This window comes from Triplophysa dalaica, chromosome 10, assembly GCF_015846415.1.
Source record: "Triplophysa dalaica isolate WHDGS20190420 chromosome 10, ASM1584641v1, whole genome shotgun sequence".
Lineage (NCBI taxonomy): Eukaryota > Metazoa > Chordata > Actinopteri > Cypriniformes > Nemacheilidae > Triplophysa > Triplophysa dalaica.
Genome location: NC_079551.1, coordinates 2,487,851 through 2,509,181, shown reverse-complemented (window position 1 = coordinate 2,509,181; position 21,331 = coordinate 2,487,851). Strand labels below are relative to the sequence as shown.

The following is a 21,331-nucleotide window of genomic DNA, read 5'->3' as shown; positions in this document are numbered from 1 at the left end:
AGAAAGAAAATCCTACAAATAAATGACTGGATAGGAGAAAGAAATGTCAGATACAATGATTTCTAATACTTTAATATAAAAGATAACTGAACCCAAAAACTTAAATTCTGTCATAATTTACTCATCCTTTTGTCATTTTAAACCTTTAACTTCTGCCGAACACAAAGATATTTTGAAGAAAGTTGTTAACTGAACAAGGGGTGGCACCCATTCACTTCTATTGTATGGAAACCAAACCAAGTGAATTGCCAACATTCTTCAAAATATCTTCCCTTTGTGTTCTGATGTATGAAGAAAGTCACACGTGCTTGAATTGACAGGACGGTGAGTAAATCATGACATAATTTTTTGGGGGGTTAACTATCACTTAACATATGTAAAATAATTTGTTAAATTGTAAAGATTGTAAGAAAACTAGAGTTTTTCCAAACTTATCGTAAGTTATCAAACCATAATAAAATATCAAACATATGTCCCCGTATGTAAAGACACTTCATTACAAATCAACTGCATCTTGTCTGTATGCTTCCTATATCTGAAATGAACAGAAAAAATATACTTAATTAAAAACAACAATGCACTACAAAGAGATTAAAGTAAGTCTTATATATATGAATATAATACATGGATTGAATTAGTTAAAAGAAGAAAAAGCAACTTTCAATCCATTCCTGCATTTTCTTTTCGCAAATGTAAACGAAACTATGCCACATGGTTTGTGATATGGGATTGGGACACATTTTATGCACTTTATACGCATAATTTCCTTTGATAAGATAGTGTGACAAAGAAACTAACCGTTTTACTTAAATTCGCAAACAAGTTTCATAAACACCTCTCATTGAAACTAATGGCCCTGTTAACGTGGGCGTGGCTTATGCAGTAAAAAATACAATGAATTTGAAATACAAATCAATAAAACAGATCTTTGTATTTAAGATAATAGCAGAATTAAATATCGTGATCAACGTTTCAACCTGGGCTGCGTTTCCCAAAAGCATCGTAAACCTAAATTGATCGTAAAAACGATCGTACGATTGATCTTAATATTACGGTCTGTTTCCCTAAAGCATCGGAGCTTAAGTAGCACTTGAAAATCTTCGTAGATCTACAAGTGCTCTGAAGTAATCGTTCATCCCCAAGTGCATCGTAAGAAGACAGATTTATGAGGACACCTGCAGGACAACCGGCAGATTACACTTTTATCTAGATTTAACACACTCCAACGCGAGTAATATAATAATATTTTGATTGTACTTTATTGTACACTTTATTGTACTCGTTTTTTGTTTACATGAATTTATAAATGAAATAAATAAAAAGGGGAAAACAAGATAAAAAAACACATCTAAATTAAATGAATGAACAAAAAAATCATAAAAGAAGTAATGTGGGAAATTTGCTTCAAAGACTGGGCAAAATAGGAATGATTTCAAAAAAATCTGTCAATGACTTGCTGACGTGCGCGAAAACCAGCCATGTATTGGGCATTTCTTGGTTGGCCATGTGGTCCCATGCCATCTTCGTCCTCCACATCCTCCTCCTCCACCTCTTCATCTTCCTCCCTGTTAAGTAAGGGCACTCTCATCTGCACTGCAATGTTGTGCAACATAGCTGTTACTATTATTACTGCACAGCACTTTTGTGGAGCAAACAAAAGACCACCGCTGGACTAGTGAATTGCCCGAAAGCGCATCTTCCACCTCCCTATTGTGCGTTCCACAATACTACGTGCAACACGGTGTGCCTCGTTGAAATTTGTCTCCCTGTTATTCATAGGATTAGCCACAGGCGTGAAGAGATACGGCCTCAGTGGGTAACCACTGTCCCCAAGCAGCCTCCACTGTCCCTGTAAGTTTTGTAACTCCTGACCAACAGATGAATTGGTGAACATGAAGGAGTCGTGTGTGCTTCCGGGCCACCTTGCCACAATGTCTGTAATCAAACCCTTATGGTCACAGATCACCTGGCAGTTGATAGCTGCATAGCCTTTGCGGCATATATATACATGGCCATCCACAGATGATGTAAGGACAGGGATCAAGGTACCATCGATCACTCCAATGACCTGTGGGATGTGATGATGTGTTAAAAAATACTGTTGTATTTCTGTGATGTCCTGTCTTGATGCTGGAAATTGAATGTGTTCCACAGCAAGTGGAAGTAATGCATTGGTGACCGCTTGAACAGCTCTTGAAACTGATGCCTTACTTAGTCCAAGCCCATCACCAAGTACCTGGAGAAAACTGCCTGTTGCATAAAATCTCAAGGCTGATAGGAGTTGGATTTCAGGGGACAAGCAAAAATTTCTCCTGGTGGCACGCATCAGCTGAGGTCCAATGCTATTTAGAAATTGGGCTATTGGTCCTCTTGGCAGACGGTTTCGCCTTATTATAGCCATGTCATCAAGGATATCCAAGGGGGTTTGATGCTGTCTGATGAAGGCATTTAAAGTCACCAGTCTACTTCGTGGTCGTCTCTGTCTTTGTCTTTCTCTGACCCTCAATTGAAGAACACGCTGTAGTGCAGCCATGATTTCCTCTGCAAGTCTAGTGAGGTGTAAACTCTATTCTAATCCTAGCTTAATTGAAGAAACCATGTGAAGGTCATCAGGCTGTGATAACGTTCACATATCCCACTGCCTATCATCAATTTCAGTAATGACATTAGGCCCTACCTTGAAGAAAGTGAAGGTGTGGCATACTTAGAAACTGTATAGATTACATATTATATTCCTTTAATCTATCCTCTGTTCATAATGATGAAAAGTTGTGCTTATTATAAAAATGTATACATAGAACAGTACTGGTAAAAAATGTTGTTGATTTTTTTGTCTATACCTGTAGAAATGTATTGGCTAGATGAAGTACTGTATATATATTTGTGTTATCTGTCACGCCAAATATATAGACTTTATATTAATAATATTGAAACTTAAATGCTTATGTCTGAAAATAATCATCAACCATTAGCCATTTACTTCAGAAACATTTGGAAGAACTCATAACAATTATTATATTATTTCATATGGTCTTAGGCCTCGTGTGCATGGTTCAACAAAGACATGGACATCAAAAACACTGCATATAGCTTTATTAATAAAAAACATTGCATAGTTTTATTAATTTGGGTTATTCAGTTCCCCACAACCTGCAAAATACATTGTACAGTGAGATGAGTCATAACTACATATAGAAAACATTTCACATTGCACAAATTACTGAAACAATAACTCACATTACCTGTGTCTTCTGGCAAGATAATTGGCACAGAAATTGAGGGCCTTGCAAAACTCATCTCCTCTAGTGCAAGCCTCCTCTCTTCTAAGGCCAGTTTGGCCTTCTTGAGCTCAATGAGCTGCTGTTGGAAGTTGTTGTCTCTCTCATTGGCTTCTTGAAGGCATTGCCTAATGTCTTTCAAGACATCTAGTTTCTCTCTCTCCAGCTGCACTAGGTCCTGACTACAGCTACAGACATTGTCAAACTGCTGAGTTGTTGTGGCTGCAGTCTGGACCACTGAAGATGGAGGCTGTGGCCTGGGAGGGTTTTTTGGAGGACTAGGAGATGGTAGGTGCTCGGAGATGGCAGATGAAACTGATGGTTCCTCTGAGCATGAAGGACCTGACTCAAGTTCAGGCTCAGGCTCAGGTTGAGTTATCCCTACTCCTCCATGGATGTCAATACCACCACTAATTCCATCTGAAGCACTTGTGCCAAGTATTGACAATGCCTTTTCTTCCTCGGCTGTAAGAAGGGGGGACTCATTGGTCCCACCACCTGTTTTTTTAATTGCAGTCCTCTGCAGTGCCCTCTTCCTTTTTGCCAGGCTTGCAAAATCCTGCCACTTCTTGCGGACCTCCTTCCCTGACCTTTGAACACCCCTGGTTGCAGTTAGTTTGGTAGCAATGTCCTCCCAGATGTTTTCATTTTCTTTATTAGTATGGTGTCCTTTAAATCTGGTAAAAATCACATCTTTGTTTTTCTCTATCTCCTCTAAGAGGACATTAATTTCATCCTTTTGAAAGGTATCTTTTCTTGTTTTTTTTTGTTCAGCCATTTTGTCAGTGTCTCCGCCTGTATGTAGGTGCTTTATATAGACTTGATTGTCTTGATTGGTAATCCAAAACAGATGACAATTATTAGGTTAAATGTTCAGAATACGATTCCATATAAGGTTAAATTTCAGCACTTCGCGAATGGACAGCGACTCGTAAGTAGCACGTAGAGCGCGTTCTCGCGCGTTCATGTTAAGTGCATTTTTGGGAAACGCTCGTGGAATTGCTGCGAGCGTTCGTAAGTTTGCACGTAGAAAACGCTCTTAAGAGCTAAGATACATCGTTATCGGGAAACCCAGCCCAGGACTCCGTGGAAAATCATGTTTGTTGAATTTGCCGCTATCCGCCATTTTCTGGGAAACGGGTAAAATCATCACCCCGTGGGGGACTGCTCGATACTGATTTTTTTGGAATCTATTCCACATTTTTTAATGCAATTTAATACATTTTTGTAAGATGTCAATTTTTACATTTATTAATTGTTTATTGTTTGTACAAAAACTCAAACCAAATATGTCGATCTTGTCCTGTAATTTCAATGTATTGTAAATAATATCATTAATAATCTAATACCATAGCTGTTTTCAAAAATAAAGGTCACATTACTATTTTAAAGTTATTCAGCAGTGTACAAAAAAATACTTGAGGAATATAAATAGATAGATCGATAATCAGTAAATTGTGCTTAAAATATGTAAGAAAACGATGCAAATTAATTTTACTGTTAATGCAAGTAATGCAGACAGACGTTGAAAAAGTCAGATTTAACTGCTTTAAACAGACGTCCAAGTACATATGTTGTGAGACTGTGCTTTATATACACTCACCTAAAGGATTATTAGGAACACCTGTTCAATTTCTCAGTAATGCATTTATGGTGGTGGTGTAATGGTGTGGGAGATGTTTTCTTGGCACACTTTAGGCCCCTTAGTGCCAATTGGGCATCGTTTAAATGCCATGGCCTACCTTAACATGTCCATCCCTTTATGACCACCATGTACCCATCCTCTGATGGCTACTTCCAGCAGGATAATGCACTATGTCACAAAGCTCGAATCATTTCAAATTGGTTTCTTGAACATGACAATGAGTTCACTGTACTAAAATGGCCCCCACAGTCACCAGATCTCAACCCAATAGAGCATCTTTGGGATGTGGTGGAACGGGAGCTTCGTGCATCCCACAAATCTCCATCTACTGTAAGATGCTATCCTATCAATATGGGCCAACATTTCTAAAGAATGCTTTCAGCACCTTGTTGAATCAATGCCACGTAGAATTAAGGCAGTTCTGAGGGTGAAAGGGGGTCAAACACAGTATTAGTTGGGTGTTCCTAATAATCCTCTAGGAGAGTGTACATGTAATTCTCTTCACACACATACTGATCTCATCGGTTGAGAGTAAGAGAAGGCCGTCCATTTACCTTCCCTCTGAAAAGCAAACGTGGTTATGTGATTTGTTAGATATGTTGATACATGATACTCGTATCTGCATTGTGTGCAAACAAAGCTTTTTCTTTTATGGAGGCAGAATATTTTATATGATTGCATAGTTCTAGACAAGTCTGAACTGTTTTACACAAGAAACTTATGTTAGTTGACCAATGACATCAACTAAGGGGGGGGGGGGCTTGTGCTTATGAAGGCTCTTAAAGGGGAGTCAATTTTCTCACACCTTGGAATTGAGGAATTTATTATTTTTGGAAGCCCTACACCATTTTACACCTACCTACACCTACCATTTGATCCATAACCACGCTTTGGGGGCTGGATATGTCATCTGTTTTTTCGTGTTGTTTGTCGAGACTCTATATTCTCAGTTAGATCTGTGTGCTGACATCATCAGCAGTCTGACACATTTCATTTCTGTATTAATGTTTGTGTTTGTGTTGTTCAGGTGTGTTTGGTGCTGTGACAGATGAGGAGTCAGTGTCAGTGAATGAGGGAGAATCAGTCACTCTACACACTGATGTAACTAAACTACTGAACGATGACAAGATACGGTGGAGGTTTGGAGAAGAAGGTTCTGCCACACTTATAGCTGAAATGACCGGTGGTGGTGCTATAAATTTTGAAAATTATGGTCGATTCAAAGACAGACTGCAGATATTAGATCTTCATACTGGAGATCTCATCATCAAAAACATTAAACACAAACACTCTGGAAGATATGAAGTAGATTATGAGAACAACACTGGAACAGCATACAAGAGATTAAGAGTTACTGTCAATGGTAAGCAGAAATGTGTTTGGAGTTTTATTAAGATTGCTTTTACTTTTAACATAAAATTAAACTAAAGATTCAAAGTGCAGACTAAACACGTTACATGTATGTGTATTGCGTCATTGAGTTAATACAAAACAAATTCAGTGCCATCATGTCATGGTCTTGCGGAGGAGTCATGGCATAGCATTAGGTTTTGTGTGGAGGAAGAGATAGTGAACCTATCGGCTTTCCGTACTCCCTCTCCGGTCCGCGTCGTTGTTCCCGCTATCTCATTTCCTGGTTACCTTCCCATAATTGTTTCATCCCTGACACCTCACCCTTGTTAATTATCATTTGTCTTTCTCCCTCTATAAGTACTTTGTGTGTATTGTCCTCTGCATACCCTACCTTGGCTTGTGTCTTGATATTGGGTCGTGTTAATATCTTGGTTCCTTTTTCCCTAGTGTTTGTTATCTTGTCTCTTGTTACCCCATCGTGGGCTTTTGGTTTGTTCCTGTCTTGTCAATAAATCTTTTGTTTACCCCTTCGCTGTCGCAGTTCGATCAGAGCTGTTTGGCCTCCCCATCTAGAGTCCGGTGGTCCCAAGTCCGGTGGTCCCAAGTCCGGTGGTCCCAAGTCCGCTGGTCCCGGGTCCGGCATCCATTCAGGGGCAGCCGGCGTCCAGACCAGTAAGCCCCATTCAGCCGGCCTTTCAGCTGCGTCAAGTCCCGTCCAACCGACCTTCCGGTCGACACCACAGCCGGCAGTCTTTCCGAGCCCTAGTCGTGTCCAGCCGGCTGCCAAGACTACCCCCACCCCTACAGTAATTTTTGCTATGTTTGAGTTATTTTGTCTTTTGTTACCCCCATCGTGGGCTTTTGTTTTGTTTCTGTCTAGTCAATAAACTTCTCGTAAATTCCTTCCCTTCCGATGCCTGCATTTGGGTTCTTACACACATACCCTGATAACTTCGAGACAGTACCTCGAAAATATAGATATTCAATAGCATTTTCAATACAGTTGGGAAATAACCGGCACAATAATAAGGTCTAAAAATGTTAAATTTTTATTAATAAATAAAGAACAAGAACATGGCTATTATTATTATTATTCCTAATACTTGTTTAGTATTATTAAATGGACCAGATGTTTTTATAAACTAATATTAAAAAGCGATTAAGAAATACACGTTTTCTCATTGTTTGTAAATGTCGGTTAATACATTTCCATGATGAACATATAATCGACATCTCAAAAGCAATGTTTACCCTTTGTTAGTAAACATTTACATTTACATTTAGGCATTTGGCAGACGCTTTTATCCAAAGCGACTTACAGTGCACTTATTAAAGTAGTAAACCCGCTGTGAGTTATTTACCATACAACAGTATAGCCTCAGGGACCTTATTGCTTTTTACACAATACAAATGTTAGAGCCAAAACAACGTATTAATGCATCGTATATGAAAACCACTAAAAGCTTTCAGTGTTCTGCTTTCACTTTTTAATGACATGTTGAAATGAACTGATTCTCATCTGATTTGCAGAACACTGGTACCATTATACTGGTGAAATATTTTACAGCTGAATTCTTAATAAATAATAAGCACCAGGCTAAACACATCTATTATGTTATAATACATTACCAAGAAAAGTTAATACTGCAGTGCAAGAGAGTCACTTAGCCTACCAACTTTGCTATTGAAGATAACAGAAACATCTTCCTCAGGTGTTGCTGTCTAATCTCTATTTAAAGGCATTCAAAAGAGTTCGGTCAGTGTGATAATATCTAGTGTTCTGATGTTCACATTATTCTGTGATGGTTTAAAATGAGCGTGCAAGTTGTTTCAGTTCCCTTTCTGTCGGTCTCTCGACGTTGTGTCGAGAACGACAGATGGGGTTCGCCCTTGAGAACCAATCAACTCTGACTACTATAGAAAAGGCCAATGAAATTTGGCGAATGCAATTTGCATGCCGGGCTCCGCCCCCGGAAATCCGGTATAAAAGGAGGCCGGCGTGCAGCATTCACTTACCTTTTGTTCTTCAGAGCCATCGCTCATGAGTACAACTCAGGATTCAATCCTCTACAACTACACGCTGGTGCTACGACGTGTTACAGCGGATCGTCCCTTCCTGCAGCGACCTTCCCCTGGGCGTCTCGGCGGTTCCGGAGGTGTTAGAGATTTTTTCTAAAAGTCCTTTTCAGGACTGACTGAGCATTCTCCAGCGCGGCATGTCCCGCTGTTCTCTTGGGTGCGGCACCCTCATCGAGGAGGGGGATGGACACGATCGCTGCATTAGGTGTCTGGGCGTCCAGCACACTGAAGCAGCGTTCGTTGACACATCTGCCTGCACTGCGGGCAGATTGTCATTCAGAAGTTGCGGTCACGGGTGGCTGTCTTCCTACGGGAACCAGCCACCATTTCGTCTGCTACCCGGGCTGTGACATCTGTGGCTACGGCCCCGATGACCACCCACGTTAGCAGCGTTAGTGATACGGGGAACTCTGCGAACGTAAACCCGCCAGCCAAGTGCTCACGGGCCGATCGCACCCCGATTCGCTCTTCTGAACGTTCCCCAACCGGCGGTGGCATACCGTCCGGATCCTCACGCACACACTCGGAAACGATGTGTGACGTAGATGAGATGTCGCTCGCAGCATCGGAGGGAGACTGGCATCCGACTCTGCCGAATCCAAACTCCACCCCCAGCGGTCGAGTTCAGGAGGAAGCAGAAGTGATGTCATCCGTGCTAACCCAGGGATACGTGGTTCCCGAGGTCGGTGCGCGGTGCAAACCGCGCCCACCCCGGGTGCCATGTTTTTCCCGGAGGTGCATGAGGAGCTGTGTAAAACTTGGAACGCTCCACTCACAGACCGTTCCAGTGAAACCAGCTCCGGCTCCCTTACTTCCCTCGATGGTGAGGCAGCCAAGGACTGCGTCGAGATCCCCCGGGTGGAACGTCCGCCTGCGGTGCACCTGTGCCGCGGACGGCTACCACCTGGGGGGGATCGACCACTCCTACCGTCCAAAGCAAGTAAGACTTCGGCATCACTGGTGTCGAAAGCTTGCGATGTTGCGGGCCAGGCTGCCTCCTCTCTCTATGCCTTGGCCATCCTGCAGGTCCGCCAGGCCAGGGCGTTGAGAGGGCTCCACGAGGGTAAGGCCGACCCGGGTATAATGCAGGATCTCCGTGCCACCGCTGACAGCGCTCTACGGGCGACTAAGGCGGCGGCACGGGCCCTGGGTCGGACGATGTCCACGGTAGTGGTCCAGGAGAGACACCCCCGGCTATACCTTGTGCAGAAGAGTGACAGCAAGGAAGTCCGCTTTCTTGATGCACTCATCTCGCAGGGTGGGTTGTTGGTAACACCGTCGAGGACTGCGCTCAGCAGTTTTTTGACGGCGAAGCAGACAGTGGCAATTAACCACATTTTTTTCACGCCGCGACTCGGCCGCCTACAGGCCTCCGAGATCTCACGTGACGTCTGCTTCCCTGCAACCCAGGACCCTTTCGACATCGGCTCCGGTTCCTGTGCCCCCACAGGCGGCACCCCGGAAGCAGAGGTCGAGGGGGAAACCTCCACCCCGTCAGCAACCTCCTCGCGAGAAGGGACACTGACGGGAAGACCCCAGGGAGAACAACATCGGGCCCGAACCTTCACAGCCACGGCTCTGATCGGTCGGTACGGGACGACTCCTGCCTCGTCACCAAAGCCGGGCCCTTGTTAGGGCTTGGCGCCCACTTACTCACTGAGTTTTCTGTTCTCCCCGGGTTTACTTGCAGCCGATCGCACACTCCACTGGACTGTGCTCGGCGAACCGACCTCACACCCTGGCGAGGCGTGAGGTCGTACACATATGACAGCCGTCACCACTCTCAAACCGACAGTGCGTGCCGTTGTCCCGCCAGGCAGGTAAGCAGGCGGAGCAAAAACCTTCCCTCTGGGGACTCCCCGCGACATGGTTAGCTCCGCCAGCCGACGAACCACCCCCCGTGGGAATGATGAAGCAGACCGTCCCCTTGGTCACCCTGTCACAGTCCCTGGGAGCTCGAGAGCTGCCCACACTGTCTCGCTGGCTAATGAGGGCGGTCCGTCTTGGTTACTCGATCCAGTTCGCCAGAGACTCACCCAAGTTTCGGGGCATCATCTCTCCCTCTGTCAGAGGCAGGGACGCCTCCGTACTTCGGGTAGAGGTCACCACCCTTCTGGCAAAACAGGCATCGAGTTCGTCCCTCAAAACCAAGATGTTCAGTGGGTCACCACCCGCACTTCATCGTTCCCAAGAAAGACGGCGGGTTGCCCCCAAAGGCTGCGTACCCTGAACAGAGCACCTTCACAAGCTGCCATTCAGGGTGCTCACACAGAGGCGCGTCCTGACATCTATGAGGTGTCAGGATTGGTTTGTGGCAATCGACCTGAAGGACGCTTACTTTCATGTCTCGATCCTCCTCGACACCGGCCGTTCCCACGGTTCGCGTGCGAGAGGCGGGCATATCAGTACAGAGTCCTCCCTTTCGGTCTGTCCCTGACCGCCCTTTCTCCCTGAGAGGAGGAAGGCGAGCGGGTACTAAACTATCTCAGCGACTGGCCTATCTTGGCACACTCGCGAGATCTGTTATGTACACAAAGGGACCTGGTGCTCCGGCACCTAGGTCGATTGGGACTCCAGGTCAACCAAGAGAGGGGCAAGCTCTCCCCAGTGCAGAGCATCCTCTTTCTCGGTATGGAACTCAGCTCTGTCACCATGTCAGCACACCTGTCCGCAGTTGTGCCCAACCAGTGTTGAACTGTCTGAAATGAACATTTTAGGCAGACAGCGGTCCCCCTGAAACAATTCAGAGGCTCCTGGGACACATGGCGTCCTCGCGGGTTAATACCCCTCGAGTTGATGCACATGACACCGCTCCAACACTGGTTTCAGAGTCGAGTTCCGAGGAGAGCGTGGCACACCGGCAGCAGGCGCATGGTGATGCCGCCCTGCTGCCGACGCACCATAACCCCTAGTCTTTATGACTTTTTCGACGGACTCAGGTCCATTTGAGCAGGTTATGAGGCAGGTTGTGGTGACGACTGAAGTCTCCCTGCAGGGGTGCGGTGTAGTGTGCAACGGGCACGCAGGTGGGGTGTTGGACGAACCCCCGCCTGCGCTGGCATATCAATTGCCAAGAGTTGTGGGCTATGCTACTTGCACTGAGCATGCTACGGCCTCTCGTGCGAGACATGCACGTGCTGTTCCGAGGACAGCACTATAGCTGTAGCGAATACAGATCGTCAGGGTGGCGTTCGCACACAGCAGCTAAACACAACTTGCTCGACGCCTCCTCCGGTGGAGTCAACAGGTGACTCGTTCCCTGCAGGCCACACACCCCGGGCAAACTGAACTAGACAGCCGACGTGCTTTCTCGCCAGTTTATGCCTCGTGGAGAGTGGCGACTCCACCCCCGTGCAGTCCAGCTCATTTGGAGGCTGTTAGGGTAGGCCCAGGTAAAACCTGTTCACCTCCCGTAACACCACCATTTGCCCGCTTGATAGTCCCTGCCCTCGGCACGGATATCCTTGCGCACAGCTGGCCGCGGGATGGGTGGAAGCACACCTCCCCCCCCCCAGGAGCCTTCTTGTACAGACTCTGTGCAAGGTCAGGGAGCAGGAGCACCAAGTGTTATTGGTTACACCACACCGGTCTAACCGCACTTGGCCTCAGAGCCGATGCTCTGGACAGCGACTCCCCCTGAACCATTCCCCTTACAGAGGACCTGCTCTCTCAGGGGAAGGACACGTTCTGGCATCCCAGATCAGACCTCTGGAACACCCATGTCTGGTCTCTAGACGGGACGAGAAGATCCTAAGATGGCTACTCCCCCTATACGGCTGAGACCATCACCCAGGCTAGGGCCCCATCTACTAGGCGGTTACACGCCTCTAGACGGTGCCTCTTCTCGTCCTGGTGTCTTTCTCAACGAGAAAGACCCACTGAGGTGCTTGATCAGGATTGTGTTCCCCTCCTCACGAGACTGGAGACTAACATCTCCCTTCCACACTGAAAGTGTATGTAGTCGCTATTGCCACTCATCACGACTCAGTCGGTGGAAAGTTTCTAGGGCAACACGACCTGGTCACCAGGTTCCTAAGCAGCGAGAGGGCGGAATCCGCCTCATCTCCGCTCCATACCCTCTTGGGACCCTAAGTGGTCCTGGGGAGCCTCAGGGCCCCCCAAAGAGCCCCTCGGAGGTTCCGATCTTCCTCATAGAGTAAGACGGCCCTCCTGACGGCGCTCACTTCCTTCAAGAGGGTAGGGGACCACCGAGCATCCTCCGTGTCCCTGGATTGCCTTAAACTCGGCCCTGGAAACTCTCACGTTATCTTGAGACCCAGGCCCGGATGCGTGCCCAAGAAGTTCCCATTACTCCCTCCGGGGCCAAGTGGTGAACTTGCAGGCGCTCCCCATGGGGGAGGAAGACCCAACCCGATTAGTGTTGTGTCCAGTACGTACTGGACCGCACGCAGAGCTCTGAAGCTCTGACCAGCTCCGTGTCTGTTGGAGGACAGCAGAAGGGGAAGGCTGTCTCCAAACAGAGGCTGGCGCACTGGGTCGTGGACGCCGTTACGACGGCATCCCGATCTCAGAATCTCCCATGCCCATTGGCAGTGAGGGCTCACTCCACACGGAGTTTAGCCACCTCCTGGACACTGGCAGAAGCGCCTCTCTAGCAGACATCTGTAGAGCTGCGGGTTGGGCTATGCCCAAACACCTTCGCAAGGGTTAACAACCTTCGCGTAAACCCGGTGTCAGCCCACGTCCTGCGTGGCGACATGTAGGACTGGCATCCGGGTGGGCGTATGCCTGCGAAAGCACCTTTCCACCCTCTAACAGGTTGGGTCAGTGTGCTATTTACCTTTTCTTCTTACCCGAACACATCGCTAAGAAACTGGTACCTCACCAGCCTCCCTTCTTACCCAGACACTGGTTAAGAATAGGCATTCCATCCATCACCAAACAAGCACCCCCTGGGGGCTGGCTGGGCAGAGCAGCCTTCCCCCTTAGGCCGGGATACCATGTGAGCTATCACAGATAGCTCTAACCGGACCTAGTGCTACCGGACGTCTGTAACACCCCCTCCGTGGGCTGTTCCGTCTGATGTATCCTCATGAGAATGGTTCCCACTCCTGGTAACCCATGAGCTTCCCCAGGTGGGCCTCCACCTCGCGGTTAACTACTCAGTCCGCACGTTCCATCCGTTCTCCTCCAAGGACGAGACCATACCTATATCCACCATATTCCTCCCCACGGGTAGGAGGTGGCCTCTGTAGCGCTTCTCTGATTAAGAGTCGCGCTTACCCGGTGTAAACTGATCTGGACGGCCTCTCGCCTATAGAGAGCTAAGGCCCCGTCCGTGAAAGTTACCGGTCAGGGCTGTACCCATCTTTCTCCAAGAAAGCTCTGGAACCCCCCGACCACCACACTGGAAGGTTACAGTCTCACGAAAGCTTCGAGATGACACGCCCAGGCTTGTTACCGTCGCTTCGCTAGAGATTGTGACGCGATACAGCGTTGTGGCGTTTTCCATAGGCAACCCCATCTGTCGTTCTCGACACAACGTCGAGAGACCGACAGAAAGGGAACGTCTTGGTTACGTATGTAACCTCAGTTCCCTGATGGAGGGAACGAGACGTTGTGTCCCTTATGCCACGAACACGTATCGTATTCTGCTGCAGTTTGAGAGGTCTCAGGCTCTTCAGAACAAAGGTAAGTGAATGCTGCACGCCGGCCTCCTTTTATACCGGATTTCCGGGGGCGGAGCCCGGCATGCAAATTGCATTCGCCAAATTTCATTGGCCTTTTCTATAGTAGTCAGAGTTGATTGGTTCTCAAGGGCGAACCCCATCTGTCGTTCTCGACACAACGTCTCGTTCCCTCCATCAGGGAACTGAGGTTACATACGTAACCAAGACGTTTTCTTGGACACAAGCAGTAGTGAACAGAATGCATGATGGGAGATTACTTCCATTGAATTCAGCTGTTGTGAAGCAGCGTCCTTTGTTTAATATGTCACTAAAGCTCTGTTTATATCAGCTGACATTGGTTTATAAATGTAATCTGTTTGTGAAACTGTTTCTTGTAGATGCTCCTCCTGTTTTTAAATCTGACACATGTGAAGTGAAGTCAGAATCAGTGACTGAGGGAGATTCTGTGACTCTACACACTGATATTCAAACACAGAGAGATGATCTGATACTGTGGAGGTTTGGAGATGATGGTGTTCTTATAGCTAAACACGATGAAGAAGACAATAAGAGCTCTAAGTATGATGTGAGATTCAGAGACAGACTGAAGCTGGATCCTCACACTGGATCTCTCATCATCACAAACACTAAAACCACAAACACCGGACTTTATAAACTAAAGATCAGCAGCAATAGAGACACAAAATACAAGACATTCAGTGTTTCTGTCAGTGGTGAGTATCTCAATTCTCTCATATTAATAATTATTAATATCAACTGTGTGTAAATAGATCACATCATATCATGAAGAAACTCATCTCCCTTCAAATTGAGTCAAACGAATTGTACAACTCAGTCACATATATATTTTTTACAAGAGAAAATTCTCCAGTGTTCATGTCAAAATCTGTTTATTTATGTACTGAAATAAACAGTCTGAAGAATTTGCTGCCAGAGGTTGTGCTTTCAAAATAAAAGCATGTGTTTTGATCATTTTAGTGCATTTTGAGTGTGAAATAAACTGTTGTGCCAAATTCAAAGTTTGTGCAAAACTTTGAGAAATGTGTCCTAGCAATTGTAAAAAACTTCTTTATGGAACAATTCAGCCAAAAAATACATTTTTGGACAACTCAGACTGGCTTCTGTTGTGAAATAGAGATGCAAATTGAAGCAGAAATGCAAGTACCGGCGATCCAATATTAATGTTATTTCTTGTCAAGAACTCACTTAGTCAAGATTTGAAAAGGTTGTTGTATTTTTAAGTTGAAGCACTACTTCCACCTCTTAAAATGCTGGATTTAGAAATCATTGCTGATTTTTTTTCTTTAATCATTACTTTTGGTCAACCTTCATGGAGAGTTATCCAGTAAATATTATTTTAAAAAGCTTGTTAACAAGGTTTCAAGTCAACAGTGATGAAATATTATAATAATGTAATAAAATAAAATAATAAGATGAAAACATTCCCTTCAACTTTCTCTTCTCTTAAATGTCCCAGTTTAAGAAGGAATGTGATGTAATGTAACAGATCTAAAGAGACCAAATGAAACAACTGCACTGTATTCATCTGTTATAGCAGGAATACTCGTGTGATATTATTTTAAATGTTTCTCTTTGTCATTTCAGAATCTGGTCAATCTGCAGGACTGCTGACTATTGCTGTTACTGTTGCTGTTGCTCTTGTTTTTGGTGTTTTTAGTGTGATTGTGTATCGCCGCATTAATTATGAAAGTCAGAAACGAAAGGGTGAGTTTAATCTCCAGCTTTTACTGTAAAAAGAAATCATATATGTTCATTATATTAATATAAAATAATTTTTTGTTGTGATCCCGGTCACATCGGTACTTTGTCTGACACTGTGTGTGTCTCCCCATCAGTTGTTCCCTCTCACCGGTTTCTCATCACCTCATCACTCTGTTCATCTACAGTTTGTTCCCGGTCACCTGCCACTTCATAGATTTCACTATTTTATCCCTCTTGTCCTCTCGTCTTGTGTCAGAATGTTTTATGTTCTAGCCAGTTCTGACTGCCACTGTGTAGTGTGACTAGTACTGTTCTTTAAGCCATAGTCATAGCCACAACCATAGTCCGTGTCTTAGTCGCTGTTTCCCTTTGCCTTGTCATTTACCAGTCGCTCTGTGATGCTGTCTGGCCCTCTTCTCTCTCCTCACAGCTTCACAGGGTTTAATGTTTCTATCAAACAGTTTCCATATATAAGGTTTCTTTAAATGAACACACAGCATCAAGAATAAGATTATATTGATAACAACAAATATTTCACTAGGTAATATAGTTCTTCAGAAGCAGAATCTTTTTACACTTTATGATCATTCACTTTATAGAGGAAACAACTGACAACAGACGATTTTATCTTAAGTCTCTTAAAGTGCATTTATGGTGAACATTTCATCAGTTTGTTTTATTTCTTCATAACATCTGAGATTGTTGATCATCTTCACCTGAACACTGATGAGTTATGATGTTTATATTTCTCTCTCTTGTGTTTGTGTGACAGTTAAAGAGAAGATGGTGCCTAAGGGAGATTCTGTCACTCTAGAGACTGATGTCACTGAACCTCAGTCTGATGATGTCATCGAGTGGATCTTTAGAGATGAAGTGATAGCCACATTCAATAAGAACAACAGTGATGAAGAGAGATTCATAGACAGACTGAAGATGGATAATCAGACTGGATCTCTCATCATCACAAACATCAGAACAGAAGACGCTGGACTGTATAAAGTAAAGATCAGCAGCAGCAGTCGACTGAAATCATTCCTTCAGTTCATCACCGGTGAAGGACCATCATACCGTCAATTCAATGTTATTGTCACAGGTAAGAAGCTTATTTCTATTGATAATATTTATATGTTCTACACAAATTTATGTCATTCAGCTTGTCAAACACAATGTGCAACACTGAACTGAAGAGAGAAACATTTTTACACTTCAAACCAGCAGACGACTAAAGAAGACACAAACACAGACAAATGTTATTTACTGTTATTTCACGGCGCTCTGGAAAACTCAATGTCTATTAGCCTGTTGTAACTTCTTAAGGTCTATAATTCCCAAATAACAACCGCTTACAACTGCTTTAAAAAACACATTTTATTTTCAAAAGATTAACATTTTTACTCGCAGAATTCTTCTGCATTCATAACTTCTGAGCTAATGAAAGATTTCTAATCAGTGATTTATATTCAATAACTTGTCAAGTGGGTGTGAAGAAAGTGAGATAACATACAGAGAGTATGTGGTTGTTATCGCTCCTCTGTTTCGTGTTTGGGTTTTGTCTGGTCTTAATCTGTGATGATAACTGGCTCTACATTATAACATTCTAACATAGTAAATATTAAAAAACAAACAGCTCTAGTGTTACTACATCTATTCTACAAAAGGAGATTAGACACACAATGGGCATGCTCAATTCTGCATATACATACTGGGTATGTAAACATGTGCACACTGTACAGACAATCTTGACTGTGAGCGCATATCATATGAAGAACGAAAGTGATGCTTTTTCACACTTGAGACCCCAGAAAGCCCATTAAATCCTTGACAAACCCTTGATAACACATAAACAAATGATCACCGACTCACACTGGAATATTACACATCTGTTAAGACATTTATTCTGTAATTCTTCATGATTTGATAAAGTTCTTTTGCAGATATTTGTCACATCTTTCATGTTGGAATGAGTTTTTTCTTCATGTGGATTATAATGATGATCATTTAAAAACTGAACTATATCCTTATGTTCAGAGAAGTTATGGTCTTTATGCTTTGAACTGTTTATGTACAATGTAGTTTAAAGAAAGTTCTGTATAATGTGGGCCTGATGTGTTTATTTTATATAACTTTTTAATTAATCTCATGATGTGTAATAAGCAGGAGGATGATGTACTCCGTTTATGAGTTCTGAACATCATGTTTGATTTATTCTGTGTCAACAACTAGCAGGATGTGTCCATGTATCCCATAATAAACATTAGTTAACATGAGTTAATAATATGGATTATGCATTATTAGTCTTAATTAGTGTTTATGTCAGCAATTACTAACACATTTAAAATCAGCATGTTTTATCTGTAAGTGTAAGCGTGAACTTATGCACAAATTCATAAACATTTATATCGATTTTAACTACCAAATATCTGTGATGTGTTTAGTAATGTTGACATGATCATGAAATGATTATTAATGTAATATTAATGTGTTATAATGTTTGTGTTTCTCTCTTCTGTGTGCTGCTGTTACAGATACAGTTGGTAAAGTGGAAAATAATTCTGTGACTCTGAACACTGATGTTACTGAACTAAAGTCAGATGATGTGATCCAGTGGCGGTTTGGAGAAACTCTCATAGCTGAAATCAATAGAAAGATCAACAAGATCTCTATACATGATGATGAGATATTCAGAGACAGACTGAAGCTGAATGATAAGACTGGAGATCTCACCATCAGAGATCTCAACACTGAACACACTGGACACTATAAACTGAAGATCATCAACAGTAGAGGAACATCATTCACTCAGACTGAAGTTAATGTCATGGGTTAGTAAAACAGGGCTCGACAGTGCGAGCATTTCGCTCATTTTTACAACTTACAATAAATGCATGCAAATCGAAAAATCGGCCTAAATATTTACAGGTCTTCTCAGAATAAGGTCATGTTGAACCGTACCAAGTTTCATAGCGATACATTATTTCACATTATTCAAAGGGCATTCAAAAAATGAATTTTGACTATTCTCATGATTTTAGAGTAAAGTTTTCAAAAGTTAAAAGAAAAATGACCACTGTTCATATCTTTGTACCACTAGGTGGTGCTGTGCCCAAAGTATGTATGTCATCTCATGTCCAGACTTTGATGCCATCAACCAAGTTTCGTGTCAATACATTACATTTTGAAGAAGATGCAGCGTCACAACCACTATTGCGTGCTCGTCATCAAATTTGTTGACGTCCTATAACCAAAACTGATTGGCCAATCATAAATCTTATAATAAATTTTGTCAGCACTGTCTCTTAATGCTAATTACTACATTTGGTGCAAATTGGACAAACAGTCTAGAACGAGTTTGAAAAAGTAAGTTCATCAAAAATGTTAAATGGCGGAAGATTCGTGTGTCTTAATATGACGTCAAAGGGTACAACCAATTCGGTATCAGCCAAGGATTTATAGTTTGGAAGAGTTTTGTTTCTAGGACTTCTAGGCATAATCTTTGCAACATTTTTGTGTCATCACTGGCACATCTTTTATGCCTCATAAAAATATGGTGACAGCATATCCTAGTTGTCAACAGTTATAAGCAATTTTGTTTTAAGAGCATTTTATGTGCGTTTCCCTTTTTTCAAAATCTGATAATCTGACATGTCCAAAATATTTCCCTTTGGGCAGTAGCTGCGCTTGACCCAGCAATTGTTGCTTGCAGCTATATTTTCTTGAGTATCTGATAATGTTTGATGTTTTCTCATCAGTCTGTAAACTGAAACTGAGACTGTAATAGAAAGTTTCTCTCTGTGTCACAAGTTTAGATATATTGAATATTTAACTGATGATTTAAATAATAAACTTTATGTTCTCCAGTACATTTATTTGTTCTGATGGATGTTTTTCTATGTTTTCTCTTCTATGTGCTGCTGTTATAAACAAAGAGGGACTCAGATCAGTAAAGTTGGCAGATTCTGTTTCTCTAGGCATTGATGTTGCTGGCATACAGAATGATGATGTGATTCAGTGGAGATTAGGAGATGAAGAAACTCCCATAGCTGAAATCACTGTAGGGACTGAACCCTCATATGATAAGAGATTCAGAGAGAGACTGAAGCTGAACCCTGAGACTGGAGATCTCACCATCTCAAACATCACATCTGAACTCTCTGGAGTTTATAGAGCAAAGATCAGCAGCAGTAGAGGAACAACATACAGAACATACAGGGTTAACATCTCTGGTGAGTGGATTTGTTTTAGTGATTTATATCTGACATGATGATGATAGATGATGCAATGACAATGGCCAAATTATTCCATTCAAAATTATCCAGAAGAAGACAGAAGACAAAGGGGCATTAAATAAGGGAATAAATCAAGAGGGTACATGTGGGCATGAAATAAATAAAAAGCAATAATGAGACGAGAGGGTGGCAACAGAGAGGAAACCGGAGAGAGTGTATGCCGAGTGCAGGAGGAGCGTTTTCAACCCATTCTAATGAAAGTTGTGCTTCATGCTCGCGAGAGTTCACCACATGTGACTTAACTTGTATATGAATAGATTAAAAACTTTCTCTCCGCTCCCCGCCAGTGTACACACTGGTCTAAAATGTAAATTATTACACATTTGCAAGGATGGGAGGGCCCTGGACTTTTCAGCTATTGTTTTGGGCCGTCTCTTATATTTGGGACAAGGGACAAACGGGAATGTGACATTTAGTGCCTTTTTATAACAGTTTGCTCTCTCTTTCGACGCAATTTTTAATCAAATTGGGTTTGTTTTCATTTGTGCTCCAGTTTATGTGTTTCTCTTATGAGGGCACGAGTGGTGGTAGTGTACCATTGTGCAATATTTTTCTCATTCATCTTTTTTGACTTCATAATCGGTGTAATATATCTATATTGGTTAGACCGGCTCCGTGAGATATAATCAAGTCTAGTGTCTGATTAAACTGATGAGTGGGTCTATTGATGTGTTGTGTCCAAAATAGTGTAGAAGCTCTGTAAACACAGCTGCTTATGCATCATTATCACAATGTGGATATTAAAATGTCCTATTATCAGTATTTTATCAACGTTAACCAATATGTCTGATAAGAAGTCCTCTTTCGTAAGAGATGTAATAGAATACAATGTTTTTTTACTTTTGTTTGGAACAATTATGTTCAGCGGAAGCACTTCAAATTATTTATATTTATACTCTGATCTCTGTGTTACTGTCTCTAAAAATGTTGCGACACCACCACCTCGACCAACTGGACGTGGCTCATGCTTAAAACAGTAACTTGGTGGGGTGGACTCATTTAGACCAAGATAATCATTTGGTTTAAGCCATGTTTCAGTAAGGTAGAATATATCAAAACTGTGATCTGTGATCATTTCATTTACATTAACTGCCTTTGGATTTAGTGATCTAATATTGAGTTGGTTTTGCTCATTTATTACATTGTTTTCAGGTTTAATCTCAATTATATTTTTACTCTGACTCACATCACAGCTGCATGTGTTTCTATTATCACCTTGATTCATGTTTTCACGTCTGTTTCAGTGATCGCTTATAAGGGAGAATCTGTCACTCTACACACTGACAGTAAAATACAGAGCGGCAGTGAGATCAAGTG

General features: G+C 43.1%; 1 protein-coding gene across 1 annotated transcript; it reads left to right on the top strand.

The window, feature by feature from the left end:
* The first annotated feature begins 14,666 nt into the window (after positions 1–14,666).
* On the top strand, positions 14,667–20,527 carry LOC130429847 (uncharacterized). The gene is made up of 6 exons (XM_056758673.1): positions 14,667–14,719; positions 15,612–15,731; positions 16,501–16,821; positions 18,254–18,550; positions 19,655–19,951; positions 20,508–20,527. Exons 3-6 carry the CDS (start codon positions 16,512–16,514, stop codon positions 20,525–20,527), a joined length of 924 nt encoding a protein of 307 aa, XP_056614651.1. The 5' UTR covers positions 14,667–14,719; positions 15,612–15,731; positions 16,501–16,511.
* The last annotated feature ends 804 nt before the right edge of the window (positions 20,528–21,331 follow it).